The 20,444-nt window shown below is 41.1% G+C and overlaps 1 protein-coding gene across 2 annotated transcripts in view; it reads left to right on the top strand.

The window, feature by feature from the left end:
* Positions 1 to 1,424: 1,424 nt before the first annotated feature.
* ADGRF1 (adhesion G protein-coupled receptor F1) overlaps positions 1,425 to 20,444 on the top strand; it is a 51,097-nt gene continuing 32,077 nt past the window's right edge. For both annotated transcript variants that reach the window (XM_002816963.6, XM_054557611.2), the window contains exons 1-5: positions 1,425 to 1,566; positions 15,134 to 15,245; positions 16,481 to 16,538; positions 18,244 to 18,393; positions 20,026 to 20,199. In XM_002816963.6, coding sequence (XP_002817009.3) covers positions 15,177 to 15,245; positions 16,481 to 16,538; positions 18,244 to 18,393; positions 20,026 to 20,199 — 451 coding nt within the window. In that variant the 5' untranslated portion in view covers positions 1,425 to 1,566; positions 15,134 to 15,176. The remainder of the gene's footprint in view (positions 1,567 to 15,133; positions 15,246 to 16,480; positions 16,539 to 18,243; positions 18,394 to 20,025; positions 20,200 to 20,444) is intronic.

Genomic DNA, 20,444 nt, shown 5'->3' with positions numbered 1-20,444 from the left:
TGGTCAGGTAAGCCCCATTCTCTTGATAACTTTTTCAGTGGGCTAGACCCAGACCCAATCATGATGAGTATGATAGGGATCAGTGGCCCAGCTGGTGTGGAAGACAAGTGGGTCATACTGGGTTTAGGCCCACATAGCACTAAAGGTCTTCAACATGCAATTAGAAGCTCAAATGTTGACGGGAATATTGTTCACTCTAAAAAAGATGTTTCTATTAGAATTTACTTACTCTTTCATGAAAATATAGATGCTTCCTCTTTTCTGATTGTGAGAACAATGTACCTGACTAGCTTCCCCTTTTCTTTAACTGTTAGGAAGTTCTGTCCCTAGAGATAAGTTTCAAATTTATGAAACAATAATTTCAGGGATTATTATTTGCATCACTTTTCTTAATTGACTCTTTAGTTTTATAGTTTCCTTTTTTATAGTTTATATAGAGCTTTTATAATGATTTAAAAATTTTTATTCTCACACTGTTTTATTTTATGCATTAACATTGTAAGCCAGCTCAAGTCATTTGTGGAGTGCTTAAAGGAAACAAAAGAAAATTAATAAATTAATTGAATTCAGAGACATCCTTTGCTTTCTTTTCGGTGGCATTTTTGAGAATTAACATATTATTATCCCCTTCGTTATTCTATAACAGAATGACAAATTGCTAATTTAGACATGGTTGTTAGTAGCTCATTACCTTGACCAAAAGTAACTTATGAGCCAATGTGGCTAAAGATACAGCACATAACAATCTTGACCTTTCATAGTTTTCAAACTGGATGACTCCTTGGAAAGAAAACAAATCTTTACTAAAGAAGTTAATCAGGTTTCACTCTAGGTTTTCTAAGGACAAAAAACACACCAAAAGCATCCACCCCAGCATCCACCCTGTTGCTGTCTTTTGCCACAGCTCCTTCGGTACTACCCCACCCAGAAGTCTGAGGTTGTTTTATCTGGGCAAGTAGCTAGTTGATTCTTTAGTCTTAAATGAAAAAGTTGGAAAAGGAAAAACAGTATCTACCCTTATTTCTACCCCGCAGGAATTACCCACCTCTCCTCATTGGAATTATGCATGAACGATTGCATTCCTCCAGCTTTATAGGGTATGACCCAGTGTGTTTAGAGGTTGGACAGGAAGATTTGATGGAGTAGCATTTTGTAGTAAACCGATCTAGGGCAAATGTGTTCCACATTCCCCTAGAGCTTTTCTCTCCCATTTCCCTTCTGTGATTTCAGACACCCATCTATGTCTGCTGGGAGAATCATTAAGTCTTGAGCTCTGTGCTCCTTCCTCTTACCAGACCTGATAGTGACTTTAAGGGGGAGGCGGAGTTAGCAGAAAAGTATTTTGTTTCCTTCTTGAAGGGGGTGTGTCCCAGGCTTGTCTACCTGCACAGGCAGTAATGTGTGCCAGGAATTGCTGATGGATCAGTGAGCCTGTGTTCATGCCAGTGAGCTGCTGTGGCTCAGATACTAATACTTTCTTCCCAAACAGCATAAGAAGTGATTGAGCCACAAGTATACTGAAGGAAGGGCTCCCTCGAGTTGTGGTGTGAAGAGATAAATCAACAGGTAAGCCCAATAACTGTACTTTGATTACTAAGAACGTGTATTACGATGACCAATACTACCTGTTAATCTGAGATTATTTTTTCTCTCCTTGAAGAAAAAATTCTGATTTCAATATCTCATTTCCTGAAAATGGTTAAATAAGGGAACAGAGTTGAAAAAGCAATGAGCAGAAACAACAGATTTCAACCGGCTTACTAACTATAATGAGGTGATTGGCTGAGGCTCAAGCTCCAGATTTTCTGACTGAAAGCACACTCTTCCCTCTGTGATAACACAGGACCCCCATTGTTCTGATGTGCCAGGGAGGTAGATTGCCTAGAATAAAAAGGGCTCCACCAAAGATACTTGTTAAAGTATCAGTCTTATGGTTTTCACTAATTCATAATACGTTAACCCTTGCAATCTCTTAAAATAAAATTATGCTTGAGAGAATTAAGCTTATTTTTCCTTAGGGTGAATTAGTTTAAGCTTTGCCTGAATCCATATATAACCAGGAAGTACTTCTCAATTTAACTTCTTCCCAGGACTCCAAAAAACCCTAGAATTGACTAATCATTTCTCCTGCTACTTCCCCAAATAAATATAAAATGACACACTGTATTTTCTTAGTAGAGGCCTTGAAAATATATAATTTTTCTTTTCTCTTTTCTTTGTTTTCATGAAAAATCCATTTATGTAAACCTGGTGGCCTATGTAATGTACCATGCCAGAGACTACATGAAGGAAAGATACTGAAGGAGGTATAGAAAGAAGGTCAAGGTGGGAGAGGCGTGGAGAAGTGATGACCTTGGCTTTTCCATGTTGAGATCCATTAAGCTCAACTTGATAATAGCATTCATGGGCTGGAGATTACAAACAGAGGAGAGAATAACAAAAAATAAATAAAGGTACATTCTTTAATATGTTAGAATATTAACACAAGCCTTTTTTTTTCACTCCTTTATTGATTTATTTATTCAATCTTTTTGCAAACTTTTGTATTGAAAGCTTCCAGCCCTACGTAGGATGCCAAGGATACAAATGAATAAGCAAGATCCATCTCTCAAGAAACTTACTGTAGAAGGAGACAAACACGCTATATGGATTTTAGGAAGGAGTGCCCTAGGCTTACATTCTTCCACCAGACTCAGCTTTTTCACATGGCCCTGGGTCTCTACCTGACAGTGGGGACTCTCTTTTATTCACTCCACTTGTGTACGGGTCTGTGCTTGTACATGTGTGTGCATGGATATGAATGTGACCAGAGGTAGGAGTGGGGATGCAACATACACTGGTGCTTTCAGTAAGTGCACTCTCCTAGATGTTCCACCTTCATTCGTACTCATTCCCTTAGTCTTGTGGAGTTTCGTGATCCTTTCTCTAGGATGTTGGTAATATTCCCTCATGTCTACAGCTACCAATATAAGGAAATTTACACATGCCCAGATGATTCCTGAGAGATAAATTCATCCGCTGAACAAATGTATGCACTTCAGATGCGCTCTGTGTGAAGCAACACAAGCCTTTTTTAATGCTCTGTTTTCATTAAGAAAGCACCACTCATTATCTAACCATAACCCAAATTGACAACAGTGTTCTAATAATGGTCCCATAATACTTTATTCAACCACTGACAAGTAGTAAAACATTGAGCAAATTATTTAGTTGTCTTGTCCTGGTTATTTCATTTGTAAAATAGTGCCAATAAGCATTAAGATTGGAAATAGGAGTGTATGCCTGTGGAGTCTGACAAGCTCAACTTGCAAACTCACCTTTTGTGCACAACCCCAAGCTGATGTGAATTATTGTTGGATGCCTCGTATGTCTTTCTTCTCCAAAAGGAGAGTAAATTTCTTTAAAAAAACACGGACAGTGTCCCCATAACAGGGTCTGTCTGTTGCTGGGCTGAGGGCAAGGAAAGCACCATACTTTCACAACAATGTGCCTTCTGGTGTCTTTCATTACACAACTAAAGGAATGCAAACATCTCTTTAAAAAAGTAAATGAACACATTCATTCAAATTTGGATATAAATAAATGATTTTAGTGCTTTGGCTGAGAGTAAGTAAAGTAAAAACTGGCAGAAGCAAGAGGGTACTGGGTATCTGAGGGCATTAGCAGTGGTAGGGGTGTGCGTCACAAGGGTGCACAAGTCACAAAGTGGGGGGTGGCATCCCCAGGACAAGTATCACTGAATTCACAATTTTGCTTAAGGACACCCTTAGGAAGCTGTGTTATGTAACCTACCTAATCTAAATGTTTATATTTGTAACTTTCAAAATATTTTGCCTGGTTATTTTTTTATTTTATTTTATTTTATTTTATTTTATTTTTTGAGATGGAGTCTCGCTCTGTCACCCAGGCTGGAGTGCAGTGGCGTGATCTCGGCTCACTGCAAGCTCCGCCTCCTGGGTTCACGCCATTCTCCTGCCTCAGCCTCCCGAGTAACTGGGACTACAGGCACCCACCACCATGCCTGACTAATTTTTTGTATTTTTATTAGAGACAGGGTTTCACCGTGTTAGCCAGGATGGTCTCGATTTCCTGATCTCCTGACCTCGTGATCCTCCTGCCTCAGCCTCCCAAAGTGCTGGGATTACAGGCGTGAGCCACCACGCCCAGCCGCCTGGTTCTCTTTGTAATGTTCTTTGGCAGGGAACACCCATAGCTTGTAGAGAAGGGGAAACGCTGTTGCCAAATACATACGTCTTGGGATTTTCCTAAATTGTGTTTGTCTTAGCAGAGTAGTGCTCGCAAGACTTCAAGGCCTTCAGATTTCTTGACTGGATAGATACATGGTTTTATTTTATTTTATTTATCTATTTATTTATCTATTTATTTATTTATTTTTGAGACAGAGTCTCTCACTCTGTCGCTCAAGCTGGAGTGCAGCGGCACAATCCTGGCTCACCGCAACCTCCACATCCCAGGTTCTAGCGATTCTCCTGTCTCAGCCTCCTGAGTAGCTGGGATTACAGGCACCTGCCACTACGCCTGGCTAATTTTTGTATTTTTAGCAGAGACAGAGTTTCACTATATTGGCCGGGCTCTTCTCAAACTCCTGACCTCAAGTAATCCACCGGCCTTGGCCTCCCAAAGTGCTGGGATTACAGGCGTGAGTCACCACGCCCAGAGATACATGGTTTTAATAGATGTGAAAACAATTTAGGATCTTGGAGGGATAGTACTAAAGGTCTATAGCATCGTGGTCTGAAACATACCCTCTTCCATTCACAGCTGGGTTCAAGCCTTGATAAACTCAACCCATAGTACACAAAACCACTAAGGAAGGGAAGCCTTCTTATCACTTCCCCTCCCCAATAAGCCACAGATAATCTCATAGAGGCTCCTGGTCAGTGGCTGATGGAAACTGGGATCTGGCATGTTGAGAATGAAAAGTCATAGGAATTAATAATAGAAGTGGAATATGCCCTAGCATTTCATAGAGTTAAAATGAATTTCCTACGTGTAGTCAGTTGAATAAATAAAATGCAGAGATGAACAGCAATGAGGTATGCAGTCCTAAAACTGCAAACTCCAGTTACGTTTTGTTGATGAGCATTATCAGATCCTCATGGTGTCTTCTTGGTCTTAGTGCAAATGTCAGTTTTTAATCTCCAGAGGTCCACAAATCTAAAGACTTTAAAGTCCTTAAGAAAATTTTCTTATTCTTTTCTTCTTTCTTGGAAGACAAAACTTTAAAACCTGATAAGAGTTTCTTTACTGTTTTGGGATAAGCAGATATTTATTATACATTTGTGAAGTTGGGACAGCCTGTCATAGTACAACAGATTCACACCTGCAAAGTTTTGGGTAAAGAGAATTTGTGTTAAGCAGGTTATATTTTCCATGAACACCTTTTACACTTGTGTTTGTACGGCATGCAGCCTGACTCTACTTGGAGACTTCCCTATGCTTCATCTCTTAGAGAATCAAGCTAATTATTTCTGATAAGACACTTAATGATATATTTCTTAGGCATATCATACTCTTTTATGTTGTTGACCAAGGTATCAATTAAGCAAGTAATTGGTAAAAGATGTAGATAGGTGTAGAATTTTATAAATATATTTAGGTCAGAATTGTATAGAAAAAGGTGGGTCTCATTAAACAAGCTTACAGCTAGATAGGGGAATAAATTATAGTGTCCTATACCACTGTACAATGATTATAGTTAACAATATATATAGTTTCAGATAGCTAGAAGGAGAATATTCAATGTTCCCAACACAAAGAAATGATAAACGTTTGAGATGAGGGATATGCTAATTACCCTGATCTGATCACTGTATATCACATATATCAAAACATCACTAGGTACTCTATAAATGTGTACAATTATTATTTGTCAATTAAAAATAAAATTTAAAATAAATAGATAAAATTGATAAAGAATTATCAAGGTAGTCTAAATAAAAAATTGTTTCATTGGGAAATATAGTTGGCAAACTTGGCTATTCACTTGGAGGAAATGAAAGGAAATCTGAAAACCTAAATAAATTCCAGCAGGATTGAATATTTACTTATTTTGTCCCAAAACCTAAATTAACTTAAGAAAGATTGAAGATTTAAGTGTATTAAAAATAATTTAAAGAACTAAGTAAGTGTTAGACTAAAATGTAGAAGAATGTTTTCCAATCTTTTTATAGAAAACACATTCTTCGGCTGGACATGGTGCCTCATGCCTGTAATCCCAGCACTTCTGGAGGCTGAGGCGGGCAGATCACCTGTGGTCAGGAGTTCGAGACCAACCTGGCCAACATGGTGAAACCCCATCTCTACTAAAAATACAAAAATCAGCCGGGCATGGTGGCGTGCACCTGTAGTCCCAGCTACTCGGGAGGCTGAGGCAGGAGAATCGCTTGAACCCAGGAGGAAGAGGGTGCAGTAAGCAGAGATTGCACCACTGCACTTCAGCCTGGGCGACAGGGCGTGACTCCGCCTCAAAACACAAACAAGCAAACAAAACCACACATTCTTCACACAACCCTAAGTTTAAAATTCATAATGGGGCTGGGTGTGGTGGCTCATACCTGAAATCTCAGCACTTTGAGAGGCTGAGGAAGAAGGATCACTTGAGCCCAGGAGTTCAAGACCAGTGTGAGCAATATGTCAAGACCATGTCTCTGCAAAAAAATAAATTAAAAAAGAATTAGCTGGATGGACTATAGGTGTGTGCCTATAGTCCCAGCCACTCAGGAGGCTGAGACAAGAGGATCATTTGAGCCCAGGATGGGGCTACAGTGAGCTATTATCATGGCATGGCACTCCAGCCTGGGCAGCAGAATGAGACCCTGTCACTAAATACAACTAAAAGTAAAAATGAATAAGTAAAATCCATAATGGAAAAGATTAACAGATGTGATTTCATGAACATTTTAATCTTCTGTGCAGAAGAAAATAATGCAAAAGGTTTAAAGATGAAGTACAAATCATGAGCAAATACCTATAACAGGAGCGACGAAGACAAAATGAGTTCCTAACACACAATTTTTAAGAAAAAGATGAACATTCCAACAGAAAACTTAGGAAAATGACTTAAATAGTCAAGCTGGAAAAAAATACAAATGGTCAGTAAATCCCTGAAAAATGCTTAAACTTACTGATAGTCAAACACAGGAAAATTAAAACAATACGGCAAAAATTTTGCCTATCTGTTTGGGAACATTAAAAAGATACTGTAGATGGAGTGATGAAACAGGCATTTCTGCACCTTACCAGTGAGTATAAATGAGTACAGGTTAGGAGGGTAATTTGGCCATGTCTATAAAAACTCAAAATATATAAACCTTTTGAAGCAGCACTTTCCTTTTAACTTAGAAAAGTTAAAAGTTAAATCCTGGTTTGCCTGGAATTCAGGTGCATGAAAGGAAGCTTAACAGAAGGGAAGTTTGAGGGCAAATTGTGGGAGTTCAAAACTGCCATGATCTTGAGTTTGCTTTTCATTCTGTATGGTGTAGCATCTTGATGGTTTCTGAGGATGAATTGATGTGATATTTTCAGGATAGGCGGAATGCCAGTCAACTGGTTCTATTTCTAGAAGAAGCATCTGGGGAATATGATTTTAAAACTTATTTTTACTTGTTAAGAAAATTATGATGAAAATACTACTCATATGTAAAGGGAAACGTAAAGAATTAGTGGGTTTTGGTAGGTTTGAAACAGTGAAGATTTATCAGTGTAAGCACTGAATGAGAAGTCGGAGAAGTATGTTTTACTCCTATTTAAAATAGATCACCCAAGAAGAGTTTGTGATATCTTTAATCTGACCATTCACATATAAAGGTCCCACAGAGCCTGTTCTGCAGGGGTTTTCCAGCAGGCCTGATCATTTGTGTTTCCAGCCTTAGGCTCCTGACTCTCCTTCGACACTGGGGACAATCATATTTGTCAGGAAGATAGCTTGTTTTTTCTTGTGTAATTTCAACTTTTATTTTAGCATCGGGGGTACCTGTGCAGTTTTGTAATATGGGTATATTGTGTAATGTTGAGGTTTGGGGTACAAATGATCCTGTCACCAGGTAGTGAGCATAGTACCCAATAGGTAGCTGTTTTTTGTTTGTTTGTTTGTTTTGTTTTGTTTTTGAGACAGGGTCTCCCTCTGTCTCCCAGGCTGGAGTGCAGTGGCACGATCTTGGCTCACTGCAACCTCCGCCTCCAGGGCTCAGGTGACTTTCCCACCTCAGCCTCCCAAGTAGCTGGGACCACAGGTGCATACCACCATGCCCAGCTAATTTTTGTATTTTTGGTAGAGACGGGGTTTCACCATGTTGCCCAGGCTGGTCTCGAACTCCTGAGCTCAAGCAATGCACCAGCCTCCGCTTCCCAAATTGCTCGGATTACAGACTTGAGCCATTGCGCCTGGCCCAATAGGTAGCTCTTCAGCCCTTTCCCCGTCTCCCTCTCTCTCTGCACTAGGAGTCCCCAGTGTTGATTGTTTCCATCTTTATGTTCATGTGTACCCAGTGCTTAGCTGCCACTGTAAGTGAGAACATGCAACTTAATGCAGGAACAGGAAGATAGCTTTGAAATATATGTTCTTCCTTTTTCTGAAAAAAGAATTGTTTGTAAGGAACTCAGGTGGAGATCAAATTAACAATCATGATTTTATTAAAATCATGCCCCAAGCAACAAAAACTAACTGGCTTATGGTCTAAGGGAAATACTTGATTCTTTGGGCTGAGAAACTTAGGGAAATAGTTAAGAAATTCTTTGTATTTAGAATTGAAATGTTACCTTTTCATTTTCTGCAATTGTGAAATGAAAATAAATTCCACTTACACAATTGCCAAAATAATCAAATCAAAACTTATTAAAAACACTTTGTAAATTAGAAGGAATTATTGTATTTCTTTTTATTAGGTAGCTATCACCTCTCTGGAGTTCTGCTCAGGTACTTTTTTATTTTTAAAAGCAAACAATTCAAGAAGCTCAAATTATCTGGACTTCACCTACTTTAAATGAAGTCGAGTAGAGGAGATGAGAAATGAGCCCTACCTAGGAATTACAGGAAGACTGGGTCCTGTTTCTAAGCTGAAATCTTGGCTAGAAGAAAGAGCTTGGCACCTTTTGTAGAATGCCGTTAATCATCTTTTAAGGGTTTCATGGTCACTCCTGCTATACCGAACCAGAAGCGGCTGGTGAGCATCTTCAGTTACAAGGGTTTGGAATAGAGCCAACCCATGAGGCTTGCAGCTAAGCCTTTTACAGTGTAAATAAGCTGGACTGGTCTTCTGTGGGAAATGAACCCTACTAGAATGCCAGAAGGCATACTGAGCAATGAGCTAAAAACACCAAATCATCCTGAGTGAAACTCTTCTCAGATGCAAAGCGCAGACTAAATAGAAAAACAGAATCCTCGTTAGGAAGGAGCAGACAGCTGTGCTAGGCTGAAGGCACCAGCAGCAGGAGAAATACTCTTGAGCTGAATGAAATTCTAATGAGTGGCAAAGGAAACACAAACTTAGAAGCACATATCTCAATTCTGGGATGGAAACGGATCAGATTCGGAGGCAGGGTCACAAACTGGACTCTGAAGGCACAACCAGTCAATGAAACATAGGAGAGTTAAAATAGGGATCCCGGAACAGAGATTCTCGGTAACCAGAAGTTCCCAAAAGTGGGTCTGGATTGTGGCTTTTGGAGTTTCTCTTGAGGTGTGGACCTACCATGCGTGATAATCCTGCATGACGATATTGTTAACAGCCAGTGCATAGCACAATGCCTGGGAAATTGGAGGCTCTCAGTATACGGTAGTTGAACAAATGCAAGTTTAGCAGATTGCTCCTGTTTGACTGAGCCAAGTAATTCTTTTTGTCGCTTCCAGACTTATAAGTCCAGAATTCTTAAAAATTATACCTCTGTTCTGAACCCAATAATTAAATTCTTAGTAGGTTCTTAGCTCATCTCAAAAGATGTTAAAGAATTTAATAACCAGTCTGAGGAGAAAACAAAAATAAAAATGAGTAGAAATCGGTAATCTTTCCAGGCTTAGGTTTGGTGACTGCCAGACGTTGATAAAAGAACAATTAAATAAGTAATCTACAAATAGAATGTGGGGAATGGGCATGTAATAATGAAACCTGAATGTGAATAGATCTGAGCTCACTTTATTTTTCCCTTTACTGTATGAAGGAGGAAACCGAGCCCACAGAGTTAATCCTCACAGAAGAGGTACAAACATGAGGTTACCGTGTAATTCATCCAGACCTCTTCCTGCTGTGTTTATAAACATGAATGTGTTAAACATGTTAAAATATAAAACGTGTTTACAATTTTACTGTGCACACATGTATATAGACCTTCCCTGAGATTTTAAATGACTTTAAATTACTGTCCTTCCAGAGGAAGTTTGTCTCGCTCATATAACTTACCAAACTTCCAACCACTTTTCCAAAGATGGAAGTGGCTATCTTTTTCTGTCCTCCCACCTGTTTTCTCAGCTGTCTTCTCCTCTGTCTCTGTCCAGTTACAGAAACACACAGAAGCTTTTCTCAAAGGCAAGTGGCCCAACAGTTCCTAGAAAAGATAGATGCCAATGAAAATGTTATCAAAAACTGATAAAATGAGAGGTAAAACAAAACTAAGGTTTTACAGGTCACCTGCCTAATTCTTTTTGAGTCATGATTTCTTTTAGATCCTATGTGGAGACCTGCTCTTTTCATCAATGTGTGTGTGCACATGGGCGCATGTGAGGCCAAGATGGACAGGAAAGAGACAGCTCTACTGGGAATTCTATTTATAGAGAAAGAAACATAATCCCATAAATATTGATGCCAGAGAAACAGCGCAGAGTTCAACTGTGCCTAAGATTAGATTGCTGCCAAGAATGCTGGAAAGTATAGGTGTAAGCAATTTCAGCTAAGCCTGCTGTTGATAAGGAGACAGCTGTTGGCATAAATAAATGATATTTGGAGTCCATAAGTATATAACTGAAAGAACAGGGAGACAACAGCCAGCCTTCTCCAGAGGCATAATAGCAAGTTCTAATGATTGTTTCCTGTAAACTGAAGGACAGGGAATGAATTCACTGAATGAATTCAAGGAAGTGCGGCCGGGGTGCGGGGGGGGGTCCCACCATGGCCAAGTCTTCCCAAGGAAGCTGGTGCCCACACAGCTGCAGGTCAGGCATCACTGGCCCCAGCAGCCACAGCACAAGGTGTGATGGAAACATGTCATGCTCTAATGACAACAACAGCTCCTCATCTGTGGCAAGGACACAAGGATTCTGAGAATTTCTAAATAATCAGGACCATTCTGGCTTGGAATGGAAGCAATGAAAATACCATAGGGTTTATGTTTACTAAAGGCGAAGTTCAGAGGGATTTATGATGACCCTGCACACAAGGAAAGCAATCCCTGACATCCTTGCTGCTGTGGACCCTCCTTTGAGTCAGATAATTCAATTACTTTAAAAATGTACTTTATTGCTTCAAAGCTGGGATCCCTCCATTTCCAGAGCGATTGCCATCAGTTAACCCAAGTGCACTCAGAGAAGTCAAATTCTGACACAATCCAGCAAGTAACTATAAAAACTGATGTTAAGGTTGAAATACTAGGCACTGCTCTGGGTATTTTACTTGCAAAGTACTCATTCAATTCTCCTAAGGGCCTGTGAATTAAATACTATTTTCCCCGTATTCTTGATGGGTAAACCAAGTATAGAAAACCTGAGACAATTCCAAAGGGCATCCAGTTGATAAATGTCAAAGCTGGGAACAGGACCCTGGCTAGTACAGCTACAGAGCCCATTTTGACCATGTGCCTTGAGATTTCATTTTTTCCCACCTTTGACTAGTTGTCAAATACAGGATGTCCAGTTAAATTTGAATTTCAGATAAGAAACAAATAATTTTAGACAACAAATAATGTTGCGAATATTGCACAGGGCATACTTAACTAAAAAAAAAAATTGTTTATTTGAAATTCAAAATTTTGAGGGTACGTTGTATTTTTACTTCCTAAATCTTCCAACTGTATCCCAGAGGGAGCTATATGCACCAAGGAAGCAAAGAAAACAATTTTGATTCGCTTGAGCTTTGGTTTCAAATCCCAGAGTAGAACTCCTATCACAGGACTAGGCTAGGTGGAGAAATCTTTATTTTTTATTTTATTTTTATTTTTTTAAGGAGGAGGGGGTGCAGTGGAGGCCACAGGTGCCACAACCTCTCCCTCAGCCGCTTTCCCCTGGAGAAATCGTTTTTCTTATACTTAAAAGAGTCTAGAATAACAGCTCGCAAACCTGCCTGGATGTGAGCATTGCTCGTGTAGCTTTAATAATACACATGGGCTGCCCTGGCATGGTGGCTCATGCCTGCAGTCCCACTTTGGAGGCTGAGGTGGGAGAATTGCTTAAGCCCAGGAGTTTAAGACCAGCTTGGACAATATAGTGAAACCTTGTCTCTACAAAAAAAATTAATAGAATTAGCCTGTAGTCTCAGCTACTCAGGAGGCTGAGGTGGGAGGATCACTTGTACCCAGGAGGTCAAGGCTGCAGTGAACCATGACTACACCACTGCACCTCCAGCCTGGGTGACAGAGCAAGAACATGTCTCGATAATAATAATTATAATTATAATATACATAGCTGGGTCTGACCTGTCCAAGATTTAGTAGGTTTACGGTGAGATGGGGACACCCACATTTTCTAATGAACTCCTAAATGTTTTCTCCTTTCCTTCTCTTCCCTCCCTTCCTCACTTGTCTGAAACTCTGACGCTGTTAGAGTTTACCATCTGTAGCAAGTCCAAGGATGCCAGAATATACCTCTGGGGTGGGAGAAGAGGGAATAAAGAGGTGGAGTCTATGAGAGAAGGCTTTCCCACAACGCCCAGAGCTGTCCTCAGGCCTTCTCAAGCTGGCTTTACAGCCTCAGGCCTGGACTACATGTATGAGAAAGATTTTTCAAAGTGAGAGAGGAGGTAAGAGAGAGAGAGAAACACAGACAGAGCAAGCAGAGAGCCGTATGCAGGCCAGGTCTCCCATTTGGAAGCAGACTCTGGCACAAAGAGGCAGAACGGATCACTCCGCAGGCACCAAGACTGTTATCCCATTTGAAAGCTCCAGCACTATAAACTGTGGTCTAAATAGCTCCCGGGAATTCAAATTTAAAAATCCTTCCCTAGAAGTGAAGAAAAAGTGGCCGGGCATGGTGGCTTACGCCTGTAATCCCAGCATTTTGGGAGGTCGAAGCAGGCGGATCACCTGAGGTCTAGAGTTTGAGACCAGCCTGACCAACATGGTGAAACTCCATCTCGACTAAAAATACAAAAATTAGCCAGGCGTTGTGATGGGCGCCTGTAATCCCAGCTACTCATGAGGCTGAGGCAGGAGAATCGCTTGAACCCGGAAGGTGAAGGTTGCAGTCAGCCGAGATCATGCCACTGCACTCCAGCCTGGGCAACAGAGGGAGACTCCATCTCAAAAAAAAAAAAAAAAAAAAAGTGAAGAAAAAGTGGAAAAGGGGCTGGAAGGGGCACAACCCCCACTCTGCAATGTGACTGTGCTTCATGAGGGTATTGCAAAATCAGTTTAGTAGAATATAACAATTTACTAATAAAAATGAAATAAATAAAAACAAGTAGAAAATATCCAAGGTACACACACACACACACACACAAACATATATTCATGTTATAACATATCTTTCTTTCTATGGGATCCTGTCAAGAAAGTTTGTAAAACACTGCTCTAGAGACAAACATTCATCTCTTTTAGAAAGCAGAAAGCGCAGGCGGGAAGGAATAGAACTCAGAGCAGGTAAGCTGTGGGGAAACAAGACCCTGAAGAATAATCTAGAGCCCAGGCTGCTGCCAAAGAATTTTAAAGCAATAGATTTATAAGGAGTCTTTGGCAAACAGGAAGGTGGGACATAAGAGGATCATTCTTCCAAAAGGAGAAGGTAAATTCAAAAGCTGTACATGTCACATTGCTTATTTTTCATGCTGCCCTAGAAAGCCCTAGAAAAGGTCTCTGCTGAGACATAGGCCACCTCTATGGTAGTTCTTCCTTGTCTCTAATGCCTTTTCTCGGCTTTTCAGATTAGAAGGCAGTGTAGGGTGGCACTGGAGAGATGGCAGCGTTTGTATGAAGTTTAAGCACACCCAGGAAGCAAGGTAAGGGCTGGATGGAGAGCCCTACTCTGTGTACTCTGGACTGCTAAGCAAGGACACTTATTCCACTGGAGGACTCTTGAGTTCTTTCTCATCTTCTCCTGTGAGATGTAAAAGAAACATTGAGAGGTCAGAAGAAGATATTCCTTTAAGTTCTATCAATGCTGTGGAGTAAAACTTAGGAACGATGTAAGCGTTCTGTGTTGAGCTACCCAATATGGTAGCCCCTAGCCACATGTGGCCCCTGAGCACTGGAAATGTGGTCAATGTGACTGAGCAACTGAATTTTAAATTTAATTTAATTTTAACTGTAATTGAAATTTAGATAGCCACACATGGCTAATGGCTACTGTATTAGACAGAACAATTCTAACATTTTGTGATTTTTTTGATACAAAATAACCGGGGTATAAGTGATTAATCTTGTGACCAGGGCTATGTACTGAGTTTTATCTAAATTATTTGAGATAACCATAAACTCAAGGACATCTTTTTGCTAATTATATCTACTATGAAAAAGGAAATTTTCTGCATTGATTCATTATTATTTATATGCTTAAACACTCAAATTATATCCTGGTATTAATGGTTTACAGAGTCTTTGGTTATTTTAATGTTTTTCTTTCCTGAAATGAAAAGGAAACCTCAGTGAAATATAAAAGACTGATGTTAAATGCACCTACTAGTTGCAATGTTAAGCAAGTCACGATTTAAAAAAAAAGCCTGTGTTTAGTCAGATACCATCACCTGGAAGAGAGCTCTAGAGCAGTCTTCTAGTAAGTTTGTAAAGATGGAAATTTACATCTGCAACGGGAGCAGAAGTCATGATGTCACAGATTCCATGGAGTGGAAACATAATCAAACACCCAGGGGTTTGGAGCAGCTCAGTGAGGCCTTACCACTTTGTGCATTTTTACATTTTGGCTTGAATTTCTTGTTTTTGTGCCTCTGCCTTACCTGGTACCGTGCTTGTTTAGTCACAGACTATGCACCTGACTGCTGCTGTTCAGTCCGGGGAAAATGAAAGTTGGAGTGCTGTGGCTCATTTCTTTCTTCATCTTCACTGATGGCCACGGTGGCTTCCTGGGGGTGAGTTGGTGCTATGTCTCGTATCTCTTCTCAACTATCTCTCCTCTCTCGTTCTGGCACTTTTAGAACCCCTCACTCTCTAGGGGACTGCAACTGCATAATTTAACGTACTTGAGATCAGAAGTCCTGAGTTCTCTTTTCAACATTACCAACATTCACTGTGTGGCCTTGGATAAGTAAGTCATTTCATCTCTTCGGAGCTTAGATGATCAAACTGCAAAAGGAGGATCTTTGATTAAACTATCTTAGAGATCTTTTCCAGTTCAACACATGCTCTACTATGGCTTCTTGGATGCAGAAAAATCACATGGATGGACATTAGCAATCCTTAGACACTCTCTTTCCTATCTACACTCGCTTGCGTGTTGCTTTCATCTAGGATCATGGTTTTAATATTCTCTACATGCTGATGACTCCCAGCTGTATAGCTCCATCTCAGACCTCTCCCCTGTCCACACTTACATATCCATTACCTGCATGTTATTTCCAGCTGGGAACCCAGCGGACCTCCGAACTTCATTTGTTCAAAATCGAACCCACTCCTTGTTGCCTATCTCAGCAAGTGGTATTACTACCTTTCCAGCTACTTAGGCAAAAAAACCTGAAGAATTATGCTTGACTCTTCTCACATTCCATATCTAAACCACTGGCATTACTTTTAAAGCTTTACCTTTAAAATATATCCAGAATTCAAAAACTTCTCACTACTTCTGTGGCTGCTACCTTCATCCACATCTTCATTGTCTCTTGCCTGCATGATTTCAACAACCCCGGAAATGCACTCGTTGCTTCTGTGCTTATCTGTTCTCAGCAGGGCTTCAGGATTGAGCCTGCTACAAAGTAAGTTACAGCATGTCTTTCCCCAGTTCAAAGCTCCCCAGCGGTTTCTCATCTCACTCAAGGAAAAGGTAAAACCCTTTTTCCATGGCCTATAAAGGTCTGCACAACCTGCCTCCCCAGAGACCCTCTGACCCCACCTCCTGTGCCTCTCCTCTCACTCTCCTCTCTCAGCAGCTCTGGTGTCCTCATTCTGCCTTCACCTGCCAGGCATATTCTTACCCTTCAGGTGTTTGCTCAAAAGTTACTCCAGTGAGGCCTTCCCCGGCCGCCCCTCCACCATCTCTGGCTTGGATTTTAGATTCATGATTTTAATTCATCTGGGAAACTCAGCAATGCCTTATGAAGCACAACTCTTCAAAGCCTCACCATAACTATTTTTTTTTTCTTTTTAACAGAGAAATGATGGCATCAAAACAAAAAGAGAACTCATTGTGAATAAGAAAAAACATCTGGGTGAGGCTCTGTTAGACAGCATGGTGCAGTGGATTTTGGTGTCAAAGGACCAGGGTTCTAATCCCAGTGGTGCCCCTGACTGGTTGTATGATCCTAGGCACATTATTAAACATCCAAATATGTACAAGGAGAATGACAGTAATTCCTATGAGCAAGACATTTGTGAAGATTAAATAATATCATGAGAGCATAGTGTCTTACATCAGACCTGGCAAGTAGCTGTTCGCGCACGCCCTTTTCTTCTGTGCCTTGATTCTAACAATGTAATTAATGGCCATAGCCCCAGTCCAGAAATGAGTTGTGTTCTGAAATTTAGTCTGTGGATCTGATGTTTCTAGTGCTGAACACATTTCCTCACAGAAACAGTGATGCACATGTGGTTGTTAGGTTCCTGGGTCAGTCCACAATAGTTTTTCTACCATGCAATAAATATGCCATACAGCAATGTGCTAATAGTACCATAGCGGCTATCACATGCAAGGCTACACTTCTTTGGGAAAATGAAATCAAAATTTCAACTCGGAATGACATGAATACAATTTCCCTGACAGTAAAAATAACAATAAAAATATAGCAACTATTATTGGGATGTTACTATGTGGCAGGACTATTTGAAGTGCATTAGATGAATTAAACCCTCACACTGACCCTCTGAGTTAGGTACAGTGGTCATCTTTATTTTACAGATAGTGAAACTAAGGCACAGAACTAGGCACAGGGACCAGGATTCAAATCCAGTCAATTTGGCTCCAGAACCAGTGCCATTAACCCTTGACGATGTGAGCAGGGCCATCCTTTTCCCTGTTCCCCACTGCGCACCTGCGTGGATGAGAAGTGGGACTTGTCTCAGCTCCCACCACTCAGAGGGGACTTCTAATGCCTGGGGAAGAGGCTCCAGTTCGTAAGGAGATGGGGAGAGTAAGAGATGGGAGTGGGGTGCAAAGGTGTGAGATGTCGGGTCTTTCATAGGTGAGCTTCGGGAGACCTTGAAGTCCCTGGGAATTTCATGTCAAGTTTTATGCGAATGGGCTTAAGTGAATTTTGGATGGGAGAAGACTCATAGGATTCCTCTCCTTTCCCTGTCAAAATCAGTTAATGCTCTCTGTGGGGAAAGAAAATGTGCTGTCCAGAAATGATGAGCTGGAGGTGAGGGTGCATCAAGCCTCAAAGGAAGGTTTAGTTTTGTTTTGCTTTTGGATTTCATATAAATACCCAAACGCAGCTAATGAATGGAATATTTTCACAGGAGAAGAAAGGGCTCTTTGTAAGTGTGAGATTGAGGGGTCTTATATTGGAGATACTTCAAGGAGATCAGAGCTCGCAGCCGGGGAGGGAAGGTTGACTTGGGTTTCCTCACCTCTTCCCCCTTCAGTCTTGACACCTGAAGCTTGACTCTGGGTGTGCTCTGAGGAAGTGTATAACATTGAGAGAGTGATTCTGGGGAGGGACAGACAGCACTGGGGCAGCTGGCCTGGCAGAAGTGAGAGGACAGACGTATATTTGGCATGTGTGGGAACCATTTGCTTGTGTTTGCCCTCAGTGTTCATTTTTAGTCCATGTTTGGATGAGAGGAACTCAAGAACAAGCAGCATGGTAGAGTCCTTGACCTCCAGGCTGAATTTGATGATTGTTTCTCAGTCACTTCCTCAGCAATATTTTCCCCACGGACAGAAAAAAAGGTTTCTGACTCTCTTTCTGTCTTTAGGCCCAGTCGAAGAATATCAGCTGCTGCTTCAGGTGACCTATAGAGATTCCAAGGAGAAAAGAGATTTGAGAAATTTTCTGAAGCTCTTGAAGCCTCCATTATTATGGTCACACGGGCTAATTAAGATTATCAGAGCAAAGGCTACCACATGTAAGGTGGCTCTCGGTGACTGGATGTGTAAATGGGGAAGGCGGGTGTATCAGTCAGGCTAGGTTGGGTTATGCTGTGGAAACAATCATCCCTACAATCTCTGTGATTTAAAAGAACAAACGCTTTATATCTTCTTCATGCTACATGTCCATTGCAGATTGGCAGAGGGCTGTATTTGTTGCCACCAGTACCCAGTGATGTATCAGACCCTATCTCATATGTACCCATGCTGAGTAAAAAATAAATGAAACACTGGAGGGTTTTCCATAGGCAATTAAATTCTCTAACTCAGAAGTGACCACAGTAACTCTGCCCACAACTTATTGGCTAGAACTGGCTCCATGGCCCCACTTAACTTCAGGGGACTATGATATGCAATCCTGTGTACCTGGAAGACAGCAAGAAATATTTGGCAAACAGCATTAATAAGCACAAAGGTGAGGTTCAGAGAAGTTAAATTATTGATCTAAAGCAGTGATTCTTAAAGCGTGGTCCCCAGGCCAGCAGCAGCAGCATTAGGGAACTTAGCAAAAATGCAAATTCTTCATTCGTCTTGACTTAGAGGATCAGAAACTCCAGGGTGAGATCTTCCAGGTTATTCTGTGTCGCAATAAAGCTTGAGACCCATTCACTGCACACCATGGTTATTTTCACAAAGGTGTCTGGTGACTTTGCCCTGGTTTTTGATCTACTGAAAAAAAAGACGACTTTGTGGGAATTTCAGGTGTAATAGAAGGGGGCAGGCATACAGGATTGCTACTAGAGAAACTTTTCATCATGACTTCCCCAAAAATGTTTCTCTGCCTTTGTCATCTTGCTTATAAGGCCTACTTGGGAGTGGTGGCAGGTGGATGGGAAGGAGCCTCCAATGAGATGGTGGTCAAATACGCTCTAGAATCCTTTAAACAACTCTCCTGTTACAAGTGTCCTCTTCTGCTTCTCTCTTCCATTGCAGTGGCTATGTATGGGGCATACATCCTTCTTTTGCATGCTAATCCCAGCCATTGTAGCTTTATGTTTGTTAGCTTTCTGATACCAATCTCAGAATTTATTGAGTTGGACATTTTCTTACCTTGAATATATTGCTGTCCTGGTTTCATCCTTCTAGCTTTTGGTGAGAAATATTACCATTATTTTACTTTCAATGGCAAAAATTGCTATTACTTTTGCACCAACCAAATCCTTGGTCCAGATTCCATGTAAGAGCTAAGGATCAGAAATCACTACTCAGGGTCGGGTGCGGTGGCTCACGCCTGTAATCCCAGCACTTTGGGAGGCCAAGGCGGGCAGATCACTTGAGCTCAGGAGTTCAAGACCACCCTGGCCAACATGGCAAAATACTGTCTCTGCTGAAAATACAAAAATTAGCCAGGGTGATGGTGCGTGCCTGTAATCCCAGCTACTCAGGAGGCTGAGGCACAAGAATCACCTGAACCCAGGAGGCAGAGGTTGCAGTGAGCTGAGATCGTGCCACTGTATTCTAGCCTAGGCAACAAAACAAAACAAAACAAAACTCATAGAAGATGTGGGAAGTTAATCTGAAAAATAAACATATATAAAATAAAATCACTGCTCAGCAGTAGTCAGTTTATAAACCAGAATCCATGAGACTGAGTTCTATTTTTTGTGCAGACTGCAACAGCCTGAATGGGGTCCTGCAGTGTACCTGTGAAGACAGCTACACCTGGTTTCCTCCCTCATGCCTGGATCCCCAGAACTGCTACCTTCACACGGCTGGAGCACTACCAAGCTGTGAATGTCATCTCAACAACCTCAGCCAGAGTGTCAATTTCTGTGAGAGAACAAGTAAGAAACTAAGAATGCTCTGGGCTAGGGCTTCTCCCACCCCAACATGCAACAGAGGAGGGACTCTTGCTCATTGTCTAGCTAGTCAATGTTTGTTTACAGGGAGATTGAAGGACAGTGATGATATATCATGTTAGGCCTGGCTGGACCCAGTGAGAGCTTTCATAGTACAGAAGATCCAGAAACACATGATGACATGTGAAGGTCACTTCAACCTTTAGGTCCATCCAGCTCAGCTCTGCAAT

The sequence above is a fragment of the Pongo abelii genome, chromosome 5 (genome assembly GCF_028885655.2).
Source record: "Pongo abelii isolate AG06213 chromosome 5, NHGRI_mPonAbe1-v2.0_pri, whole genome shotgun sequence".
NCBI lineage: Eukaryota > Metazoa > Chordata > Mammalia > Primates > Hominidae > Pongo > Pongo abelii.
Note: the sequence above shows the minus strand (reverse complement) of the source record. Positions and strands in the feature narration are given on the sequence as shown.